General features: G+C 38.3%; 2 protein-coding genes and 1 non-coding gene across 3 annotated transcripts in view; 2 read left to right on the forward strand and 1 right to left on the reverse strand.

Moving 5' to 3' along the window:
• The first annotated feature begins 568 nt into the window (after positions 1-568).
• On the forward strand, positions 569-18,977 carry LOC122088288 (dolichyl-diphosphooligosaccharide--protein glycosyltransferase subunit DAD1). The gene is made up of 5 exons (XM_042657494.1): positions 569-770; positions 844-891; positions 18,334-18,421; positions 18,507-18,550; positions 18,650-18,977. Exons 1-5 carry the CDS (start codon positions 687-689, stop codon positions 18,731-18,733), a joined length of 348 nt encoding a protein of 115 aa, XP_042513428.1. The 5' UTR covers positions 569-686; the 3' UTR covers positions 18,734-18,977.
• LOC122090218 lies at positions 12,445-12,551 on the forward strand. Its single transcript, XR_006143459.1, has one exon. It is a non-coding gene; the product is annotated as a small nucleolar RNA R71 (small nucleolar RNA).
• Positions 18,978-21,139: 2,162 nt separating the features above from the next.
• LOC122089157 overlaps positions 21,140-23,402 on the reverse strand; it is an 83,716-nt gene continuing 81,453 nt past the window's right edge. The window contains exons 5-8 of the mRNA XM_042658662.1: positions 23,315-23,390; positions 22,718-22,807; positions 22,019-22,081; positions 21,140-21,559 (exon numbers count right to left, since the gene is read on the reverse strand). Coding sequence (XP_042514596.1) covers positions 21,479-21,559; positions 22,019-22,081; positions 22,718-22,807; positions 23,315-23,390 — 310 coding nt within the window. The 3' untranslated portion in view covers positions 21,140-21,478. The remainder of the gene's footprint in view (positions 21,560-22,018; positions 22,082-22,717; positions 22,808-23,314; positions 23,391-23,402) is intronic.

Raw genomic sequence — 23,402 nt, forward strand, 5'->3', positions numbered from 1 at the left:
GTTGTTCAAGTTTTAAATGGCATAAAATGTTGAATAGTATGGTACAAAATGGTGAAGAAAGGGGAAACGGATGGTATGAGTTTTAAACGCGTTCTTTGGAATGGTAAAGTGAAGTTTTCTTCACTTTTCCTCCCCTTTTCTATTTCACATATTGTACTACCTTGTTGGCCCATTACCACTACATTCCCACCCCAAGGTCCCCGCTAAACAAAGGAGGTCTTATGGATTCTTTTAGTCTCTCCCACAATTTCGGACTTTGATGGTGAGTAGTATAATTTATAAGTGAAACCAGAACCCACTTATGCTACTCCCTACCATCAAATATCTTAATGTGCACAAATATTATAAATGATAAAAACGGTTAAAAATCATCAACTTAATCATGCAATATTCTTAACACAACAAATACAAAATGATTTAACCCAAGGAGGCAGCATAGTTTATAAGCAACAAACTTGGCACTAGTTGTAAACTCAGACATCTTAAGTTCAACTCTCATTAAGCACACCTTAGGCCACTAAACCATAAATAAATTATTGTGTAATTTTCACGTTTGAAAAAGGCCTTGGTTTTAAGGAAAAGAGTGAAACAAGGTATAACAACGTATTTTCAAGGGAAGGTATTGGGAAATCAAGGTTGGGGCTTTGCATCTTCTGTTCAGAGAATCACAGAGAAACAATCGAGCAATGGCGAGGTCAACAACTAAGGATGCTCAAGCCCTCATTCAGTCCCTTCGTTCTGCTTACGCCGCCACCCCCACAAATCTCAAGGTCTCTCTCTCTCTCTTGTTTAACATGAATGTAAGCCGAAATCGAAGAGCTAATCTTTTCTATCTTATTGCAGATCATTGATATCTATGTGATTTTTGCAATTTCTACAGCTCTGATTCAGGTAATTCTTTCGTCTATCTGCTACTCGGTGCATCTCACTAGATCTGCAACAAATTATTTTTTTCCTGCTTCCTTTCTTTCTCCTTTTAACCTCATACCCGGAATCCCAGTATCAGATGGTTAAAAGTCTCCAAACTCTTGTATACCCCATCCCCAAAAGATGGTCTTTTGATCTGAACTGGTATTGGTATTGATTGGAGAGTAGACCGATTTATTTGTTGATTTCCTTCTCTTTCGTGTTTTGGTCGTTGGGTTTTTTCTTTCAGTAGACTTTGGGTAGACTTATTTTGTGTTGCAGGACGTGTGTTAAATACTGGATTTTATTAGTCACGGTTGTATGAATTTGAACCCCCCACAAGGAAGCTTTTCTTGTGATTACGCAATTATAAGGAAAGGAGGTAGAACAAGGTGGGTTGGGAAGACTAAAAGCAGAGTTTGACATCACTTAGGACTGAAATCTACCATTTTTGGTACTTGTATTCAGTATGTGGTGATCCCTTTCATTTTAATTGTTGTTGATTTTTGGAGATGGTTTTACTACGGTTTTGATCTGTACGTGTGCTGTGGTATAGTCGCATATATATTTTGTCTTTAGTTTCAGTAGAAATTGACATTTCTGTCACCATTTAGGCTGCTCGTCCTTCAAGATCAAGTTCTTCGGTTCTCCCTGCTTTCTACATCAAGGGTTTTTCTTCTATGTATTATGTTAGATGAGATGTCAACATTACAGTCTGGTAGCTGTGCAGTTTAGAACACCCTTGCAAATTGGCATAATGAGGATGGGAAACAAAAGACTATTTTTTTTATCAAGCAAAGTGCAGACATATGGGATGGCTATGTTAATTGGGCACCTCAAATTATGAGCCATAGTTTTACCATTAACAAGCTCCAACAACAAACAGAAGTTAGGATCAGACCTCAGAAATATTTAATCAATTCAAGGCATCTGGAAAAATTAGGTTTAATAGAGAAATACGTAACTTACAAACCACAGCCCAAGTGACCATGAAATTGGGATCGAAGGAGTTTCATATGGGAGTGAACTAAACTTAAATTTATGTTGAATTCTGCTAGCTAGTGTGTGAGTTATGATTCTTCTTGATTTCAGGTTTCAGAAAAGGAAGTTTTCGGAGAAAACATTCTGTAACAGATCCAGCCACAGATGGTCCTCCAGTGCTGGTCGAATCTCCCTAGTAAGCCTCTAAATTGATCCTCAAAATTAGAGCCTTAGTTGATGGCTGTAGAGTAAGTTATGGCTGTTCTTGATTTTGAGCCAAAATGGGAGGCTTCTGGAGATTTCAAGAACAGCGGCTACAGGCCTCTTAGACTTTTCTGGTTGAAGGACTCCTTGAGATGCTGAGCAATACCTCAAAATATGGGTAGAAACTGATCCCAGATCAGGAATTTGTGATGGATCAAAGTTCTGTTTAGAAAACTACTTCAAGAAGCTGCCGCAGGGTTGTCTTGTCCTTCTAACCATCTGAAGTTGTTAGCCTTGTAATTGACTTAACAATATGCTAACAACCTCCCAACTATTCCACAGATGTAACAGAAAATAAAAGAAATAAAACAGAAACATAATTGATGGAGGGGGAGAATGAGAAGAATGGGGGTTTGGTTGGGCATCTCACACTCATGTTTTAGGCATCGCTCCCTCTCATGTTTTAGGCATCTCAGCCATGAGTAAAACTCAGAATTTCATTCGTTCAAATCTTTGTTTAACGACAATCGATGGCCTCTTATATAGGCCTAAAGCTGATTACACACACACCACACACACACACACACACTCACACATACACAAAAAAATAAAAAAAATAAAAAATATTGGCCACTCTGCTGGGATCGATGGGGCTACTGGAACTTCTTCTTGAACCTTCTCCTTTCCAAATTAAGGAGACAACTGGCTGGTCTTCTATTAGGACAGAATCTGGTGGAAAGAACTTGATGTAGATGGCGCTGTCAAAAGGAGGGATCGAGCCGACTTAACCTTGGTTCAGTGTTGTCCCAGATTCTGGTCCTGGTTTGGTCCATCAAACCAGGCTAGATTGCATCAAAACTGGCTCCCCTTTGGACCATCAACTCCAGCACTAGTACAACTGTTTTCCCTCAATTGAGTAGCTTTCTTTCTCTAATTTTCTGTCCTCAAGTGAAACTTCTAAGAGCAGCCAGTTTTCCCCTTAATTTGGAAGAAAAGAGCTTCAAGAAGAGTCCAACAACCATCAATTTCAGCAAGAATAGCTTGGAGTTCTTTCCTTTTTAGCTTTATCTTGGTTGCCAAGTTAATTATATTTGGTAGAAGGTATTAGGCTATTAGTTAGTTTCTGTTTATGTTTCTTAGTGAACAAGAAGTTTGTTTTAGGAAAATCTAGTCTAGTTTCTAATTTCACAATAGAATCTATTTTGAGTTACTTTGTATTTTGTGAAGGCTTCTCAGCCTATTTAAAGACATCCAGTGTAAGGTTTGACAGAGATTGAATTAGGTGAGAGTGCTGAAACTTGGGAGAGTGAAATGCCCAAACCAACCCCTAATTCTTCCCCCTTCCTCTTCCTTCCATCGATTCTGTTTTACCCTTTTGTGATCATTCTATTTTTAGTATTGAAGCTTGTTTGAAGAACTAAAGCATACCTGCAATATCAGATTGAAGTCCAGTCAAAAATTCCATAATCGATCCAGCTTACTCAGGGTTTTGGAGTTGATCAATCAAGGCCAGATCTTCCCAACCAGTGGCCCACTCTGGATGCCCACTTTGGATGCCCTTGGAGGGTTTGAAGGCCACTTCAGGGGGCAAATTTTCTCCACTTTTCCCTTCAAACCCCTAATCTGGACAACACTGCTTTATAGGCTAGTTTTTCCTCTGTTGATCTACTTTCAGCCAACGTTTGGGGTTTATTTTGGGACCCTACTAGCAGCACTAGAACTTGGCTGGAAGCCCAAAAGAGCCTGCCGGTGTGAGCTCTTGATTTTCTCTCAGTTCAGCCATATTTTCAGACTCTCTGAGTTATCTTTTGGTACCTTGATCTGAAAATCAGATCCGAGTCTTGGTCTGTCACTAGGGCTTGTTTACTTTTGTAAACCACCTTACATCAGAACTATTGATCGATGGAGAGGGATCAGACCCTGTAGAGCTGGAATCGATGCACCAAAAGGGAACCAGATTTGATGCAATCTGGTCTGGTTCGATGGGCTAAACCAGGTGAGATCTGGACAAAACTGAACCAATTTGGTCAGCTCGAGCCCTCCTTTTGACAGCCCTATCTACAACAAACCCTTCCGATGTGAAGGGGAAAACCACGGGACATGGTTCAGATAAAACTTTCACAATGAAAAGTAATGTGATTACAATTTTTACTAATTAAACTAGAGGCTATATGTTTGAGATTTTAAAATGTAACCGCAAGCGTACGGATCAGTGTAGCTACGGGTCGAACACAGGGAGAGCAGCCACTTTATTTTTTTTTGCTTCTTTTAATAATGCGAAAGTGAACCGATTAATGGTTGTGATCTAATTCTAATAACCGTCCTAAACATATGTATCTAAAATAACGTCCTAACCATTTGTCATCTAAGAATTTAAATACGCAAGCCACGCAATTAAAATTAAATAAATAAATAGCTGAAAATAAACACCCCACACAATTAAAAAGCAATGAAGGAAAAAAAAAATGCTGAAATAAAAATCAAGTAAAAGAAAGGGGATAAAGCTAGAGAGAGACTCACAAGTAGGTTTCTCTACTTAGCCCAAGGGATGCATCATAATATGAGCTTCCCTACTTGACCAGTGATTCACTCTTATAAGGGTTACTCTACTTGGCTTTAGGGAAAGGAAAAAAATTAAAATAAAAACAATAAAATGATGGTTCTATGGCTAGGAGGGGCAAAGCCAACACACACACTAGCCATGAACCTTGGGGGAAAGGGATAGCAATAATGTAACAACTGAAATTAAAATCCTAAATTAAGAAAGAAAGGGTAGTCAGAAGAGGGAATGAGAGAGGGGAGAGAAGACTACTGAAGGAGTCTACTTACTTGAACTTTAACCCTTGAACTTGATCGATTTGAGATACTACTAGTACTAAAAACCAGATCTGGAATAAACCAAATCTGAAATTTCTATTACTAGAGAAAACAAATCTGAAAAAAAAAATTGAACTTGAAAGACATGCTTCATAGCTTGTTCTTGTCACCTAGAACTAAGCCTATAACTAGAACTTGAAAATTACAATTTCAATTGTTTAAACAATAAAAATAAAAGACTGAATCAAAAACAAAATTGCTTGCATTAATTGAATGAAAATAACTTACAAAAGTGTTTAAAGCATAAACCTAGAACTAGAGCTAGAGAAAGAGAAAACTAGAGAAAGAGATAAAGCAACTAAGAAAACTAGAAGAAGAATGAAGTCCCTCCTCCCCTTGTGTTAATTCTATTATATAAAGAATGGGGGAGGGAAGCTAACGATTTTAGCTTCTAAAAAAAAAATATTTTTTTTTATCTTCTTGATGAGGTGGAGAGAGAAGAGAGAAAACGTGTGGAGAGAGATCTCCTATGATTTTTCTTGCCTTTTTTCCCCTATTTTTTCTCCCTTTTTCTATTTTTCTCTCTCTTCTTGCGCAAGAAACTCCCTTTGGCTGATTTTTCTTGCTTGGATTTAGATAATATTCTATTTTAATGGAAAATTTCATCCATGCCCTTGTCTTTTCTTTTTTTTTCTTCTTTCCTATTTTTTCTTTATTTTCTCTCTCTTCTTCAAACTTGCGTACAACCATCTTGGCCGACCTCCTTTAAGTGATGAGTAGGAGAGAGAAAATCTTCTAAAAAAACCTCAATAAAATGGCAGCTAAGAGGTTCGAACTTGAGACCTAATAAGGAAGGAATTTTGCACACCACAACTCACCAACTACAATAGGTAGTTGTTACCAAAAACGAATCTTCAATCACTTAAGGATGTGGTCCATCGATCCTTGTTGGCATTTGGAATATTCCTTATACCCTTGGGACAACTGCAGATGGGCTGGTTCTGCATCTTGGTTCAGTTCTGATCCATTATTCTTTTTTTGGCCTGAAAAGATAATCACTTGTACGGTTGACCAAACAAATGTGTACTTGCAATTGAACACTTCCATAGTGCTCAGAATTTCGTCCTCTTTGCAACCATGAAAAGAAATAGGATCTCTTTACGTGTAAAATTGGAGATATAGCGCCCGATAGTCCTTAAGGCCTTGAAAATATAAAACTTGCAAAAAGAGAGTAAAACCCAAGGTAGCTCCATTCTAAATATGTAAAATGCATGTTTTACTACACTAGATTTCACAGATAAATGTACTCATCAGAATTTCTCCACACTTAGACTTTGCTAGTCCTCAAGCAAAACAAAAAGAAAAAGAATAAAAACAAAAAACCTAACTCACTTTCGTAGGAATCATGGTTGCACTTAGCATGTGCAACAAGCCTTTAAACCCCTAGGTCACCCCTAGTGGACGAGTTGTGTCTTATGGGTGTTTGCAGTGAATATACACCCAAAATTCAGAATAAACAAATCCCAACCTTGGCTAAAGGTAAGAGCCATACCGATCCGGAGCAAAGATAATTTCTCTTCCAAGGGACCCCCACACTTGAACTTTGATTACCCTTTATCAATTCCAAGCACTAGCATATTTCTTAATTTGGAACTCACTTCCTCTCTTCCAAAACATCCTTATCATAAGGCAAAACCACTTGTGAAGAAATAGGGAACCAATGACTAAGACGTTGGAGTGTTTTTTACCAAACATGTTACATAACATTAATGACATTTGCACATTTTTTTTCTCCTTTTTTCGCTTAATAAACTCTATTCTACTCCACTAGCTTTGGCTTGAATGACATGGTGGAGCAAACACCAGACACCCAAGTTACTATGTAGTTTCGCTTTTTGCATATGCCCACAAAGACAGTGATGCTAGAGTTTTTTCAGAAGTTTCCTCCCTAGGAATTTCGATCAAGACACCACGCTTCCTGAGGCGCAATGCCCTGTCTAGTTCCAAGGGAATCAACTCCTATTCTTCTTTATACCGTATTTCACACTTCATTTAAAATTGTGCATTTGTCAACTCATGCCAAATTAAAAAGAATGTCTCAACTCCAAATCAAAAGTACAAGGAACCCACAGACTTACATCTAGTCCAACACCATAGAACAAGGGTCTCTTATTTTTCAAAAGTCTCATATCAAGATACAGGCTTGTTTCTTTCTTCTCGACAGGGTTTTTATACGTTCAAAATGGGTATCTTAATCAAAATTTTTATTTTCATACATCAAGCAACCGAATGGTATGATCATTAGCCAAAAGTCAAAGTAAGACTTCATCCTTAGCAAGCTCAAAAATAAAAAGAAAAACAAATAAAACAAAGTGAAAAAAACAAAAACTGGTTTCCCTCCCCCACATTTAAGTCATGCAATGTCCTCAATGTATGGAAAGAATTAAAAGCAAAGACAATGCAAGGGGGTCATACCTGATTAAAAGTTAGTCATTAGTGTAAAGAGGTTCATGGAGATCCATGACCTCTTCACTACCAGTAGTAGGAAACTTGAGGAACGGTTTCAAACGTTGACCATTAACCTTCGAAATTACCCCTGTTTCTGGATTTAGAATCTCCACAGCCCCATGGGGATATACATTATAGACAATAAACTGTCCATCCCATCGGGATCTAAGCTTACCAGGGAAAAGATGCAATCGAGAGTTATACAATAAGACCTTATCACCAATTGCAAAAGATTTACGCAGAATGTGTATCATGGAAAGCTTTGGTCTTTTCCTTGTAAATTTTAGAACTTTCATAGGCATCATTTCTAAGTTCCTCCAACTCAGATAGTTGGAGTCTACGATGAATTCCCGCATCAGACAAATCAAAGTTGAGCTTCTTGATGGCCCAAAAGGCCTTATGCTCCAACTCAACTGGTAAATGACAAGCTTTCCCATACACCAAACAGTAGGGAGACTGACCAAGGTCGGTCTTGAATGCAGTCCGATGGGCCCACAAGGCATCAATGAGCCTAAGGGACCAATCCTTACTGTTGGGATTAACAATTCTCCAAGATTTGTTTGATTTGCCAATTAGACACCTTCACTTGGCCACTAGTTTGGAGGTAATATGAGGTATATAACTTATGGGTGATCTCATACTTTTTCATTAAGGCTTCAAAAGGCCGATTACAAAAATGAGTACCCCTATCACTAATTATTGCATGTGGTGCACCAAAGCGGGAAAAAAATGTTCTCTTTGAGAAACTAGACCACCATTTTCTGGTCATTAAATTTACAAGGTATGGCCTCTATCCATTTAGAAACGTAATCAACAGCCAAAAGTATGTACAAATTCCCAAAGGAATTAGGGAATGGTCCCATGAAATCAATGTCCCATACATCAAAGATCTCAACTACCAAAATAGGGTTGAGGGGCATCATGTTCCTCTTATTGATACTGCCAAAAGACTGGCAGGCGGGATAAGCCTTGCAAAAATCAAAAGCATCTCTAAAAAGAGTGGGCCAATAAAATCCACATTAGAGAACCTTTGCGGCAGTCTTCTTAGGTCCAAAGTGTCCACCACATGCATAATCATGGCAAAAAGAGAATAGAATGTTGCTCATGATCAGGAACACATCGTCGGATAATCTGATTCGGACATATCTTAAACAAATAAGGATCATCCCAGAAAAAAGTGCTTAACTTGGGAATACTTATCTTGGGTGGACCAGTGATCCGGAGTCACACCTGAAACTAAGAAGTTGACAATGTCAGCAAACCATGGTTCACTGGACACTGCAAATAACTGTTCATTTGGAAAGTTCTCGTTGACTGGAGAATCGACAGTCAAGGAATTGGGAAGCCGGGATAAATGGTCTACAACTAGGTTTTTAACTCCTTTCTTATCCTTAATTTCTAAATCAAACTCTTGCAAAGGTAAAACCCACCTAATGAGATGGGCTTTGACATCCTTCTTCTAAACTAGGTATCTAAGAGCAGAATGATCAATATACACCACCACATGTGAACCAACTAAGTAAGACCGAAACTTTTCTAATGCAAACACAACAGCTAAAAATTCTTTTTCAATTGTTGTATAATTGTGTTGTGCATCATTTAAGGTCCTACTAGGATAGTAAATGACAGTGGGCAACTTATTAATCCTTTGACCCAAAATCGCTCCTATGGCAAAATCTGAAGTATCACACATCAGTTCAAAAGGTTCAGTCCAAACAGGTGGTTGAATAATGTGTGCATTGGTTAACTCCTTAAGTTGTTTGAAAAATTCTAGACACTCTTTAGAAAACTCAAAAGTTTGATCTTTGGCAAGTAATGAAGTGAGAAGTCGGGCTAACTGACTAAAGTTCTTAATAAACCTTTTGTAGAAGCCCGCATGCCTTAGAAAAGACCGAACGTCCTTAACAGATTGAGGAGGTGGTAAATTATCAATTAAATCCACTTTGGCTCTATCTACCTTAATTCCCTCCTTGGATATTACATGGCCTAAAACAATACCAGATTTAACTATAAATGGCATTTCTCCCAATTCAAAACCAAATTCTTAGATATGCATCTTTTCAAAACTAGAGAAAGATGATGAAGACATTCAGAATAGGAATACTCATGAATTGAAAAGTCATCCATAAATACTTCTATGAATTTTTCGACCATGTCAGAAAAGATGCTCATCGTGCATCGTTGGAACGTAGCAGGGGCATTGTAAATCCCAAAGGGCATACGCCTATAAGCAAATGTTCCATATGAGTATGTAAAAGTGGTCTTATGTTGGTCATCTAAAGCAATTGAGATCTGGTTATAGCCGAAATATCCATTAAGAAAACAATAGTATTCATGTCCAGCTAACCTCTCTAACATCTGGTCAATGAATGGCAATGGGAAGTGGTCCTTCCAGGTTGCCACATTAAGTTTCTTGTAGTCTATGCACACTCTCCACCCTGATTGGACACGAGTTGGAATAAGTTCATTATTGGCGTTGGGAACTACAGTCACCCCAGACTTCTTAGGCACTACGTGAATTGGGCTTACCCATTGGTTGTCAGAAATAGGATAAATTATTCCATGATCCAAGCACTTTAGGATCTCTTTCTTAATGGCTTTCATCATCACTGTGTTAGCTCTTCTTTGGGGTTCCGTGGATGGTTTGGAATCCTCTATAAGATGTATATAAATTGCACAATAAAAGGGTTTATACTCTTAATATCAGTCATGGTCCAACCTAGGGCTTCCTTATTATCTCTTAACACTTTAAGTAACTCCTCTTCCTGGCTAGAAGTCAAATTTGAAGAAATTATTACAGGAAGAGTCTGGTCAGGCCCTAGGAAAACATACCTTAAATTAGATGGCAACTCCTTAAGATCTAGCTTAGGGGGCTTAACTATGGAAGGTTTGGGAATAGAATTGGAAAGGGGTCCTGAGGGCTCCACAGGTATGTGAAGACTCAAGACTTCAGAAAAGAAATTTTCACTATCATCATCCAACTCATCTATACACTCTTGGAATTCTGAATCAAAATCAATATCAAAATTGGTAATTAAATCATCAGAAAAATCCATAAAATCCTTAAGCATATTGATCTCTTCTTCCATCTGTGGTTGCTTGCCTATCCTAAACATGTTAAACTCAATAATTTGGTTGTCAAAAGATAACCTTAGGAAACCATTCCGGTAATTGATTATTGCATTACTGGTAGCCAAGAATGGTCTTCCTAGAATTATTGGGATCTCATCCTTGGTTGAAAAGGGCTTGGTATCTAACACAATGAAATCAACAGGGAAAATAAATTCCCCCACCTTTAGTAAGACATCCTCAACCATCATTTTGGCAATTGATTAATGCATTAGTGGTAGTCAAGAATGGTCTTCCTAGAATTATTGGGATCTCATCCTTAGTTGAGAAGGGCTTGGTATCTAACACAATGAAATCAACAGGGAAAATAAATTCCCCTACCTTTAGTAAGACATCCGCAACCATCCCTTTAGGAATCTTAACAGACCTATCTGCCAACTGAAGAGTAGTTCTAGTGGCTTTTAATTCTCCCAATCCTAGTTGCTTGTACACATAGTAAGGTAAAAGATTCACACTTGCGCCAAGGTCAAGTTAAGCATGCTCAATGTAGGTGTTCCTATAACACAAGATATGGTAGGGCTCCTTGGATTCTTATACTTGGCTGCTATAGGCTGAGTAATTATGGAACTAATGTTACCTGCCAAGAACGCTTTTTTGGGTACACTAGTGATACGTTTGTGAGTACACAAATCTTTCAGTACCTTTGCATAGGCGGGGATCTGGTATATGGCATCCAAAAGAGGGATGTTCACTTCTAACTTTTTGAAGACTTCTAAAATTTTATCCATGGAAACAATCTTTTTTTTGTTTACCAAGCGATTAAGAAATGGGACAGGAAGAACATAAGGACTGTTAGGGATTTGCCCTTTTTTAGAAGAATCATTTTTTGTTTCCTCAACCAAATCATCTTTAATTTCAAAAGTATCTTTAGGTTCATCAGACAAACCTGGAACAAGAGGCACACTTGTGTCCTCAACTGAAGGAGAGTTAACAGGAGTAATAGATTGGGAAAGATTTATGAACGCTCTGTTGGTACTCTCTACCACTCCTAAGGGAATAAACAACATTACATTGGTTAGAGGGCCATTGTTGGGTCTGACCTTGTACTATATTCAATGGTGCATTAGTTGGTGCTTGTGAATCAACAGGCTGATGATGCCTAGGGTTAGGCTCTGGTTGACTGCGTAAAGTTCCTTTCTCCCTCTCAGGCATAATTGAGATAACTTGGGTGAGTTCTCTCGTAAGATTTTGATGGTTTGTCATGAGGAGGGCCATATTTTTTTCCAAGTCACTTATTCTATTTGTCTCTCCAGTGTTGGTAAACCCAAGGGGTTGCTGATAAGATGATAGGAGAGGGGCCTTAGGAAAATTAGCCTGAGGTCCTATATTTGACCTAGGAAAAGTATTTTGAGAAAAAGATTGTTGTGCAAAGGGAGGCCTTTGGGGTCCAGGTTGACCTTGATTATGAAAATTGGAAGGCCCTGCTTGGTTGTCCTGATTCCAAGAGAAATTTAAGTGATTTCTCCATCCTGGATTGTAGGTGTTATTATATGGATTATTCTGGTATAAGGCATTAACACTATCATTAGAAGTGCCCTCAGAGGTGTTGGGGCATTCTTCTATGACATGTCCAAGGAACTGGCACCAAGCACAAATCTTAACCAAATTGACTGATGATGGCTCTCTAGGAACAATAACCTCAATCTTCTTGATTAGGCTATCCAAATGGGCTTCCTTGGCTACTATCCCATCCACAAAATATCATTTCCCTCTTATGGTTCTTTCACTCTCTTGGGTTGATTCTCACTCATGGGTTTTGTCAGCTAAGTCAAGTAAGAATTTCATGCCTTTCCTTCATCTGTAAAAGATGTGAATCCCTCAGGGCACATAGACTCTATCATTTGTTTAGTTGGGTAATCAATACTCTCATAAATTATTTGACATAAATGCCATAAGTCTAAGCCATGGTGAGAGCATTCTTAGAGTAGATCCTTGAATCTCTCCATAAGTTTAGAAAATGACTCACCAGGCTTTTGCCTAAATTGATGGATATCACTTCTAAGCTTATTGGTCTTGTGAGTTGGGAAAAACTTATTAAGGAAGACGACTGTAAACTGCTCCCATGAGGTTATGGAATTTGTGGGTAACCCATACAACCATTTCTTAGCTTGGCCTTTCAATGCAAAAGTGATAAACCTAAGCTTAACAGCATCATCAGAAAGCTGTTGGATCTTAATTAGAACACATACCTCTTCAAATTCCATTAGAAATAGGTATGCATCCTCAGAGGTCAACCCATAGAAGTGGGGCAACATAGTGATGTATTGAGATTTGAGTTCAAAATTATTGCCCTGGGCTTGTGGTAGAACTATGCAGGAAGATTGAGCTATTTTAGCAGGGTAAAACCTATCTTTCAGAGATTTGGGTGAAGGGTTTTGATGTTGGTCTCCCATATTGAAATGTTTTAAAGAGAGCAAACGTATAAGGTTACTACTTGTTGGATCTCTTCTTTCTAACTGATTCTTAGATTACGTACCCAGCTAACACTCATGCAACAGAAAACTACCCACAACTAGAGTAGGACAAGCACAAAAGAATGGATAGCAAAACTTTGTTTTTTTTTATGATTTTTTTGATTTCTTTTGTTTTTTGTTTTTTTTTTTGGCTTTTTGGGAGCTTACCGGCAGGGATCCGGGGTTGCTTAAGTCAATTCCTGAGGTACTGGTACAGGGCAAAACCTGTCTTTTATCATACTGTGAGGCATGGCGACCTCCATCGATACAACTATTATTGCAAGTTGTTCTTCGCAGGAATTCAATAAAAGAAAAGGAAAAACAAAACAAAGTAGATAAAGCATTCCGATTTACCAAAAGAAAGCGAAAAATAACATGGAACTGTCTCTCCGGCAATGGTGCCAAAAACTTGTTTGAGATTTTAAAATGAAACCGTAAGCGTACAGATCAGTGCCCTAAGAAAACTAGAGAAAGAGATAGAGCAACTAAGAAAAAACCCTAGAAGAAGAATGAAGTGCCTCCTCCCCTTGTGTTAATTGTATTATATAGAGAATGGGGGAGGAAAGCTAACGATTTTAGCTTCTAAAGAAGAAGATTTTTTTTTATCTTGTTGATGAGGTGGAGGAGAGAGAAGAGAGAAAACGTGTGGAGAGAGATCTCCCATGATTTTTCTTACCTTTTTTTCCCTATTTTTTCTCCCTTTTTCTATTTTTCTCTCTTCTTGCGCAAGAAACCCCCTTTGGCCGATTTTTCTTGCTTGGATTTGGACAATATTCTATTTTGATGGAAAACTTCATCCATGCCCTTGTCTTTCTTTTTTTTTTTTTTTTTTTTTTTTTTTTCTTCTTTCCTATTTTTTCTCTTTATTTTCTCTCTCTTCTTCAAACTTGCGTACAACCATCTTGGCCGTCCTCCTTTAAGTGATGAGTAGGAGAGAGAAAATCGTCTAAAAAAAACCTCAACAAAATGGCAGCTAAGAGATTCGAACTTGAGACCTAATAATGAAGGGATTTTGCACACAACTCACCAACTACGCTAGGTGTTGTTGTTATCAAAAACGAATCTTCAATCACTTAAGGATGTGGTCTATCGATCCTTGTTGGCATTTGGAATATTCCTTATACCCTTGGGACAACTGTTGATGGGCTGGTTCTTCATCTCGGTTCAGTTCTGATCCATTATTTTTTTTCTGGCCCGAAAAAAATAATCACTTGTACAGTTGACCAAACGAATGTGTACTTGCAATTGAACACGTCCATCTTGCTCAGAATTTCGTCCTCTTTGCAACCATGAAAAGAAATAAGACCTCTTTACATGTAAAATTGGAGATATAGTGCCCGATAGTCCTTAAGGCCTTGAAAATATAAAACCTGCAAAAAGAGAGTAAAACCCAAGGTAGCTCCATTCTAAATATGTAAAATGCATGTTTTACTACATTAGATTTCACACATAAATGTGCTCATCACTACACCAAGCGTCGAGAATAATCCAGTCTTGGATAACAAAACAACTGTCCAAATAATAAGCGGACTCCCAAAAGCAATACTCTCACCTCAACATTGGCAATGACAAATAAAAGAAGAGTCGTTACCTTTCCTTCTTCCTTGGACAGAGAGAACACTGTTACAATGTATGAGAAATATGAGAGTTTTCTTGTGTTTTCTTTCTCTACTCACCTTTCACGCATCACAGGTGAAATAATGTAGAAAACTTAAGTGAGAAGAGAGCTTGAGAAGGTCAGTTGTGTAACCGCCTTCACCAAAAAAACATGTGGGCCCCCTTCCACATTCCGTGAGGATCCCAATAGTTGTATCCTCCTTTGTGCCTAGCTGACAGAATGGGATGGTGAAATCAATTTATTAGGTATTGTTATGATCAATGACTTTAGGGCATCAAAGAGTAGACGGGGGGAAAATAATCCCTCTTTCACATGCTCTGACTTGGTGACAAGCTACATGATACTCTAAAGTTCCAGTCCTTACTAGATTTTGTTATTGAATTTGCATAGTTTGGTCTCAGCACCGAGATGCAAATTTCGGTCAAGGTGATGTCCAACCATTATGAGAAGTTCAGAGAGCAAAAGGAAACTACCAACTGCGTATAAGTTGGTATTGATACTCTCAATTTGTATTTTCTAGGGATGGCTTATCACTAGAGCAAGACGTGTTGGTAGTAATAAAAATGAAGAGCAAGGATTTCTGCAATCCACATAGTCAGGTCATATCCACGCTGAACTGTTAAGAATGGAGACTGCTGAAATAAGTAATTTGTATGCTCAACTTTTATAGGAAAGAGAGAAAGATTAGATGGTAGAGGTAATGTAAGGCTACATAGAAAACTACCCAACCCCAGTAGGATCTTCAAACAGTACAAAAAGGGAAATAACAGTAGGTCTGGTCACAGGGTATGAAACCAAATTATAGCCCCATAAACAATCACCAGTTCCTGAAACAGGCTGTTAATACCCCAAAACAGTAGTAATAAACCACACACAAAGCACGGAAAAACTGAACAGTAATACCCTAGCCGCAGGTCACAGAATAGGGAAAATTTGAGAAAATTATCTAGCACAAGATCTCAGGTAATAAGTAGATGTAAGCATAGAGATTACCATCGATCAATGAAGGCCATAATATGAAGTAAATCTCGGGAAATCAGCCTGATATAATGGCTGTAACAGAATCTGGAACACTTCTTGAATTAGGTAGAATTTGGGAGATCTTGTTTATCTTGAAGATAAGCCTCAGATGGCCCCTAACGTCTGGTTGAGTGGCCTTCAGGAAGGACCTGATTGGTCCTCAAAATATGGGCCTTATGGGCTAAGGGAGCTGGGAGATCTGTGAACTTGAGTTGCTGCTCAGAATTCACCAGTACAGCAGTATCGCATGACTTTAGATATGTCTCAGATCGGCAGAAAGAAACAGCAATGATTGTATCTTCAATGGTTTTCCAGTAGTTCTCAAAGGGGATCGATTGATAGGAAAGGGAAGGGGATAATTGGCTCTTACAGCCTAGGCCTATCTTAGACTTTCTGTCTCAACCTCTCTCAGAACAATGGAGTTGCATAGTAGCAAGCTTTCATTCATCAATAATTCATGGGGGACTCCTTAGAGTCGATTACAATATATAGGAAAAGTATGGTTGCCTCAAAAAATAGAAGCACAGGGAAAAAGGAAACAAAGAACTTTGGAGAACTCCTAAAACTGAAAACTAGGTTTCTTGCCCTTGGACTAAGTAAAGACAAGCTACTAATTACAAAAAAGGAAACATAAAAGGAAAGAAAACTTGAAGCAAATCTTCTAGAAATCTTCGTCGATAGCTTGCTGTGCAAGGCTGGAACAGCCATCACGATTTGGGTTTGAGAGACCCAAAAACCCCAGCCGAGTGGCTGATCCCATTAGAATCGATCTCCATCAAGAGGAAGATAATTTTGCAGAGTCTGTCTGAGAAGCCATAAGAGAATCAAAATAAGAGATGTTAGTGAATTGCCTTTGACACCATCCAAGGTTTGAAAAACTGGGTTGAGGGAGTTCCCCTTTCTCACTTGATCATTCGATAGTGTTATCTATTCTTTATTCTAATAAATTATGGCAGTTTCTCAGAGTCATGATGGTTGAACGATTTAAAACTAGCACAAACTGAAGGAACCACTAAATTGAAACGATGAACCTTTTGCTACTCAAAACAAAGGGAATAACAGGTCATCTGCTTCTTCGTGCCCTCTTGTTCCAAGTTTGTTGTGTGGATGTTTATGAAAACCTGTCTCTCTGCAGAAATGATTGGAACATTAAAGTTTAAGAGGAACACTACAGGGAGCTAATGACATGGTGGATCTCTTGTATTGTCATCTTTTGTTATGTTACATTAGGGTTCAACATTGTGAAATAGAAAAACTGATTGTGGAACCAAATAATCACTTCCATCTCAGTGAAGTTGTTTTGACTCAAGGTAGAAGCATTTACTTTCCCCCTTGCCATAGTGTGCATCATGAATGTTGAGGGCTTATTGATGGCAAACTAGATTTTATCTAGGAAGTGTTATGCTTTTATTACTCCAGTGAACCGGTTATCTATCATTTCTGGACAGGCTAATCTCTCAGTTTTGAGAAATCATTTTGAGTGTATCTAGACTTTCAAACTATTGTCTTGTCACCAAGTCTAGAACTCCAGAAGGTTCTCTGTGAATTTTTTTGTGACAGAATTTGGGGGAACTGTTTCTAACCTTGGTTTTTGCTGTGTTGCAAGACGCCCCCCCCCCCCCCCCCCCCCCCCCCACACACACACACACAAGGGCGCTCCCCCAAACATGTATCGTAGAAGTGGTTCGTGGCCTATACATCCCATTCTGAACCACTGAATGGGTAAAATCTGTTTCTTAATATTACAATCTTGAGCAAAGAATGCAAATAAGAGAAGAAACTCTCCTTTTTGAAGGAGAGTTTGTAATAAATTAAACTATGTAAAAGTTTGTGATAGGCTGGGAAACTAACTCATCAAGGGATTTTCTTTATCTAATTGCAAGGGAAAAAACTTAAACATTACAGATGTAAATACTAAGAAACTCCCATACCCCCCCCCCCCCCCACGTCCAAATAATTGGCTCAAATGGCACCTTGTATTAGTTTTAAGTGGTAGAATGGGGATAAATTCCATGTGTATCGTGAACTTTGGTGTCTATTTGTAGCTTGAAGGATGTGTGATCACTTACGCATATGGAAACAATGCGTTTATGTGGAACCGGCATTGGGTTATCTTTGATATTGTCCACCTTTTTTTCGAGACTTCAAACTGCCAGGATTCACGAATATGGGGGTTTTATCTATCTGAAACAAGTGGACAATGTTTTCAACTTATTGTTTTTGTTTCTTACCTGTCTTGAAATTCATATTTGCCCTTTGAATTTGTACAGTTTGCTTTTGGGCCCTGTGGAGATGATGAGTTTTTATTTTAGTCATAGAAATCAAATTGAGAAGATAGCATAACTAGCTCCCATAATTCCTGATTGGCACCACCTAATCCATTGTAAATCATGTTACTTTGGAATCTAAAGGAGTACATACTAATTTGAGAATTTTTCCCAATCATGGCAGGCAAAATTTATTATTTGCTTTGCTACCCCATTTTAATTTGTTACATGCAATCTAAGTTGGAGCCAACTTGTCACCTTGTTCATTCTGAACCAGCTGCCTGTTTACTATTTTTTGGGTATTTCTTAATTCACTCGAGTGTTGCAGGATATGATATGATTAAGATTTAGCTATGAGGTAGTGAACTTGGTTATTCTGCCCATATTTTCCAGCCTTTTAGCAATTCTTAATGTCTTTTCCGATGAGCAGGTGGTTTACATGGCAATTGTTGGGTCATTCCCTTTCAACTCTTTCCTCTCGGGAGTACTTTCTTGTGTGGGAACGGCTGTGCTGGCTGGTATATTAAAATCTCCCCCCCCCCCCCCCTAAGGAAGTTTATTCAATTTGAGATGAATTAAGATTGGTTTATTTTTTCCCGTCAGTTTGTCTCCGGATTCAAGTTAACAAAGAGAACAAGGAATTCAAGGTATGCTTTCTATGATCAGCAAATTTTATTTTTTGTTGTTATTGTTGTTGTAGGCACATCCCAAGTCCATGTTGTTGACAATGCATTTGCATGTTGCAGGATTTACCACCAGAACGTGCATTTGCTGATTTTGTACTTTGCAATTTGGTGCTCCATCTAGTTATCATAAATTTCCTTGGTTGAGCCAGGAGATTCTTAAAGGAATGCTTTCGGCTTTCATCATAGGTGCTCATAGCAGTTAGCATTTTTTCTTGCTGGAGGGGTGTGGGAGGACTGTTGGGGCACTATATAGCTTCTATTTAAACGACCAGATTCTGCCGAATGTTAGAATAGAGAATCCTGAATTCTGACTTTGAATTGGCATTGCCGATCAGGGAAAAAATTGAATTGGCTGGCATAATTCGAGGTCGTTTCAATTCTAGCTCTATATTTGTGGGTCGCTCATTCACTAGTTAAGTTTGCATGTAAGAAGGAAAAAAAGAAAGGAGAGTTTTCTTCCACCTCGGTTAAGGGAAGTACATCCATCTAGGGTCATAAATGCTATACCCACTTAGTGTTCCTGATGCCCTCTTGCACACCATCTGAACCCCTTGGTTATGGAGAACTGTGAGGAAAAGAAAAATAATGCCACTAAAAAGAAAATGGGATGATGTTCACTGTCTGGCTGCATAATGTACATTAGTGTCTTCTCGCGTCTCTTGCACAATAGGAGATAAATATACCATTTCAAGAGAAAGGTGGCGAGAGATAGATATAGGGAGGTGTTAATTTATACTACGCCTCCATGGTAGCTTTCTTCTCTCAAAGAAAATGTATCTAGAAAGAAATTTGAGAGAGAGAGAGAGCCTGAGTTTTGGTACCTGCAGCCTATTGTTTTCTGTCCTTACTGATTGGGATGAGCTTTCGTCCTTGCTGCCAGTGAGGGTATGCATTGGACAGAAGAAGAGGGAAGGAAGGGGAGTGATCTAGGTGTGTGGTATGTGTGAAGTGTGAGTGAGGAACATGGAGAACGTAATTCTGGTATGGGGTTCTAAGGGTGTGTGTGTGTGTGTGAGTGTTGGTGAGAAGTTGCTGTGAAGAGGGTGATTCTCTGGTGTGGGGAGTGAGGTGTGTGTATACAAGGAGGTGAGGGAGAGGGCTAGGGAAGGGGTAATTTGTGTGTGTGTGTGTGTGTGTAGGTTTGAGAGATGGCTGTGGAGTAAAAAAGAGGAGAGAAAACAGAACAGAAGTGATTTGAGTAATGGTGTAGGGGAAAAGAGGGGGGGGGGTTATCTTACCTTTAGGCTATGTTTGGTAATAAAAAAAAAGAAAATAGTACAAGAAAATATAATAAGACAGAAAAGCATGATTACACAATGATTTTTTTGTATCTCTCCTTAAATTCAAAATTTTTTGAATTTTTTCTTTTCTTTTCATCTCTTGGCTACCAAAGATAGCCTTATTTTCTCGTCATCCTCTCTTCCTTCAATCACTTGTCTAGGTGGGGAAAGAGAGAAAAACAGGAAGAGGAAGAACCATGTATTTATTCTTATTCAAACTATATATCGTTGGGTAAACCACTTGAATCATTCCATGAGAAAATTCTAAGGAAATTTCTGAAGTTAAGGCGGAGGATGTTGTATTATTATCTCGTTCTTCTTTTTTACTGTAACATATATGAATATTGGTCTTGCAGAGAGTTTGCAAGAGTCAAAATTGTGAAGTGTTTACCAAGGACTACAAGGAGAAAAAGATCAGGGGTAGGCACATACAATGATTTGAATGGACTGTCAAGTAATAGAATACAAGAGCAAGGGGATTTAATAGGATGGCTTTTGGAAATGTTTAATTTTTCATATGATGTAACCAAACTTATGGAACAATTTGAATCTGTAGATTTTGCTATAAGACTCGGGAGGATGTGAAAATTGCTCTAAGGACGATGCTATACAAGCTCTCTGTCTCGGTAATTAGGGATGTTGAAACTATGCTATTTTTTAAATATTTTTTTTACAAAAGTAATAGGTTCTATAAGCTTTCGGAATTGTGATTATAAGGAGGAAAAAACACTACCAGATAGTGTATAACTGCACCAAGACAACTGGTGCAAAAAGAAAGCTCTATCCCACATTAAAGATGCTCGCACACACCATCCCACAAGTGTATGTGCACTCTCACCTGTATTTTAATTAATAATTAAAAGGTTAATATGGTCTTGATCGAAGTGGTTACATCCTATGGAAGATCGACCTACGTCAATGGGAGAGAGCAAGCACACGGCTGGTACAATAGAGAGAGAGAGAGAGAGAGAGAGAGAGAGGAAGGGAGGAAGAAATCGGGAATGAGGGAGAAAGATCAAAAGGAGAGAAACACCATCTTCACCAAGCAGTTGACAGGCCCGTGAGAACTTTCACCAGGCCTTCTATCAGCCTTACCACTGGCGTTGCTAACAACTCTAGTTTTAGGAAGGAATGTGTGAACAGAGTGAGGAAGAGACGAGGGTCCTTGCGAATTTACAGACCCTCTAAATAACACTTCATCCTCTAAGAAAGAAAATAAAAAAATGCATGACTACAGATTAGGTTTGTAACCTTCTTGGATACAAATAGATGAACTCTTAAAACACCTCTTATTAAGTTCAATTCAATGTACACACTAGGTCATTTGCGTCCGAAGTGGCTGACCTCAATTGCACTATTTAAAACCTGAATGGCACAATCAATGATGTGAACAAAGCTTAACCGACTTCTGCATAGATATTATTACTCTACAGATCAAATATTAAATAGCAGAACCAAGCTGTTTTCTGCAGGCAGCGAATCACCAATTGCAGGCTCAAAAAGGTTATGTTGGGACATTCTAGATTGGATGTATTTCAACACTCTAAGAAAGCCAGTATTTGCAAAGGATCCTTCCTATCGAACAAAACATTGGGGATGAACTCATTTCTTAGCTGTTTGGAGTCGACAAGTTTATACCATGTCGCTTGAAGAACTCCCTACATCCATACGCACTGGGATCATAATTGAACTGCAGAGGATCAAGTGATACACATTATAAGACACCCCAAGAGATGTGAATAATGAAATTCAGAAGAATCAGAACAATTCTTAATTTTTAAGTTGTTTTTAAGATTTCTTTGGGAGGGAAACCATTAGAGAAAGAACATTTAAACAGCAGTCACACATTTATGAAACACTGATTCTTTAACTTCTGTCAACTCTTCCTAGTCTTTTCATCTTGAGAAGAGCCTTGAAAGAGTTCACCTCCTAATCATCAAAGGAACCATATTAATTAAAAAAAAATCTCCTTTTTTTCTGGATGGAAAATATTACAGCATTGCTCTTTACTCATTTATGTTTTAAGGGAGGGCGCAGAGCTAATAATATTAAGTACACAAGAATATTTAAAATTTGGTCCATCTCTACACCAATGCAGACACCTGACGAGATTTGATTGATAAAATTGCAAATGAATTTCAGAACTTACAGGCAAAACCTTGACTGAGTATTTTGTTATATTAGGATCCACAACCCTCCCTTGGTTCACAGCCTGTAACAAGGACATTTCTTATGTTAAAACTTAATTGCGATAGAGAATACATTAGCAGTGATTTCTACCCCTAAATGTCAATAAATAAAGTCAAGTGGCAACTAGAATGTTGCATTAGAAATTATAACAGACGCAAAACCAAGAAACCTGCAGCTAAGACAAAGCTAAAGACTTTAAGAACTAGTTTTGAATAAGAACTGAGTCCATTTTCAACCAATCAGCACTGCCAAAAGAGCCTGCCATCTGTCATGCCTTGAGACCCAAGGACCGTGGCCAGGCAAGCAGCAGAGCTGGTGAATACTTAAAATGATCAGTAACTGGATCTTCAGATTACAACCAACTTGTGTCACTGTGTGGTACCAAATAGATTTTCACAACACAAGTTCACACGTAATGGGAAAGCCTTTTATACTGAAGGATGCCTTCATTCGTCACTGTATGCATAGAGTACTACATTTGTTTTAGCATGGCCACCACCCTAAATTGGTTGAAAAAAAAACTAAAGTTCCTTCAACCAAATGATGGAAAGAGAAACAAACAAATAGGTGAAGTGCCATCCATAGAAGAACAGCACATAAAAATGAAATTTTTTTATGAGAACACATAAGAATTAAGTGGAAGAGAAGCAAAACATACTTGTTCTGGGCTGTAAAATATTTCAATGAAGGGATAGTCTTTCCGTTGTCGTGTTACACAAAATCCAGGATATTTTGGACATTCAACCAGAATGAAATCATAGGAAGAGTCAATGTAAGGGTGATGCGATCAGCATGTGAAAGTCAGGCATTCTAGTGATGTGTGTGCTTTTTCTTTATAGGTTTAATCGGTTTAATCGACATACAATTAAAAAACTTAAATTAGTGAGAGAAAGTATGCTTCTGGCCATGTGACTTATCATTCCCAGGGAAAATGATTAACAATTAGACGAAAACATAAAATATGTCAAAATGAAAAATCAATTATTCCAGCTGAAAACAAATGGCAAAAGCAAATATTTTATCCACAAGAACATTTGCAGGGGTACATGGGTATATACTTGACAAAACAATACAGTAAGGATTGAATCCCCCTCTTCGTATGGGAAGAAATACTATTAATGGAACACTGCAGCAGAATAGTAAACAAATATCACTGTAACATGTAACAACACTCAAACCTGTCAATAGCATGGCCTTCGAATAGCATGCCTGATAAATTTTTTGGTACAACAAGGTTAGAAATTGGAATCATACACATAAATTTTATATGGGGATAAAACTCAGCCGCAGCTTCCTCTAGTACTTTATCAAGATGCTTTGTATAGGCACACCTGCAAATAACA

This window comes from Macadamia integrifolia, chromosome 9 (assembly GCF_013358625.1).
Source record: "Macadamia integrifolia cultivar HAES 741 chromosome 9, SCU_Mint_v3, whole genome shotgun sequence".
Classification (NCBI taxonomy): Eukaryota; Viridiplantae; Streptophyta; class Magnoliopsida; order Proteales; family Proteaceae; genus Macadamia; species Macadamia integrifolia.

Excerpts from the sequence above, each read along its gene's own strand:
- LOC122088288 (XM_042657494.1), top strand. The coding sequence starts at position 687 with ATGGCGAGGTCAACAACTAAGGATGCTCAAGCCCTCATTCAGTCCCTT. Across the intron at positions 771-843 it reads CCACCCCCACAAATCTCAAG|ATCATTGATATCTATGTGAT; the intron begins GTCTCTCTCTCT and ends ATCTTATTGCAG. Across the intron at positions 18,422-18,506 it reads GGGAACGGCTGTGCTGGCTG|TTTGTCTCCGGATTCAAGTT; the intron begins GTATATTAAAAT and ends TTTTCCCGTCAG.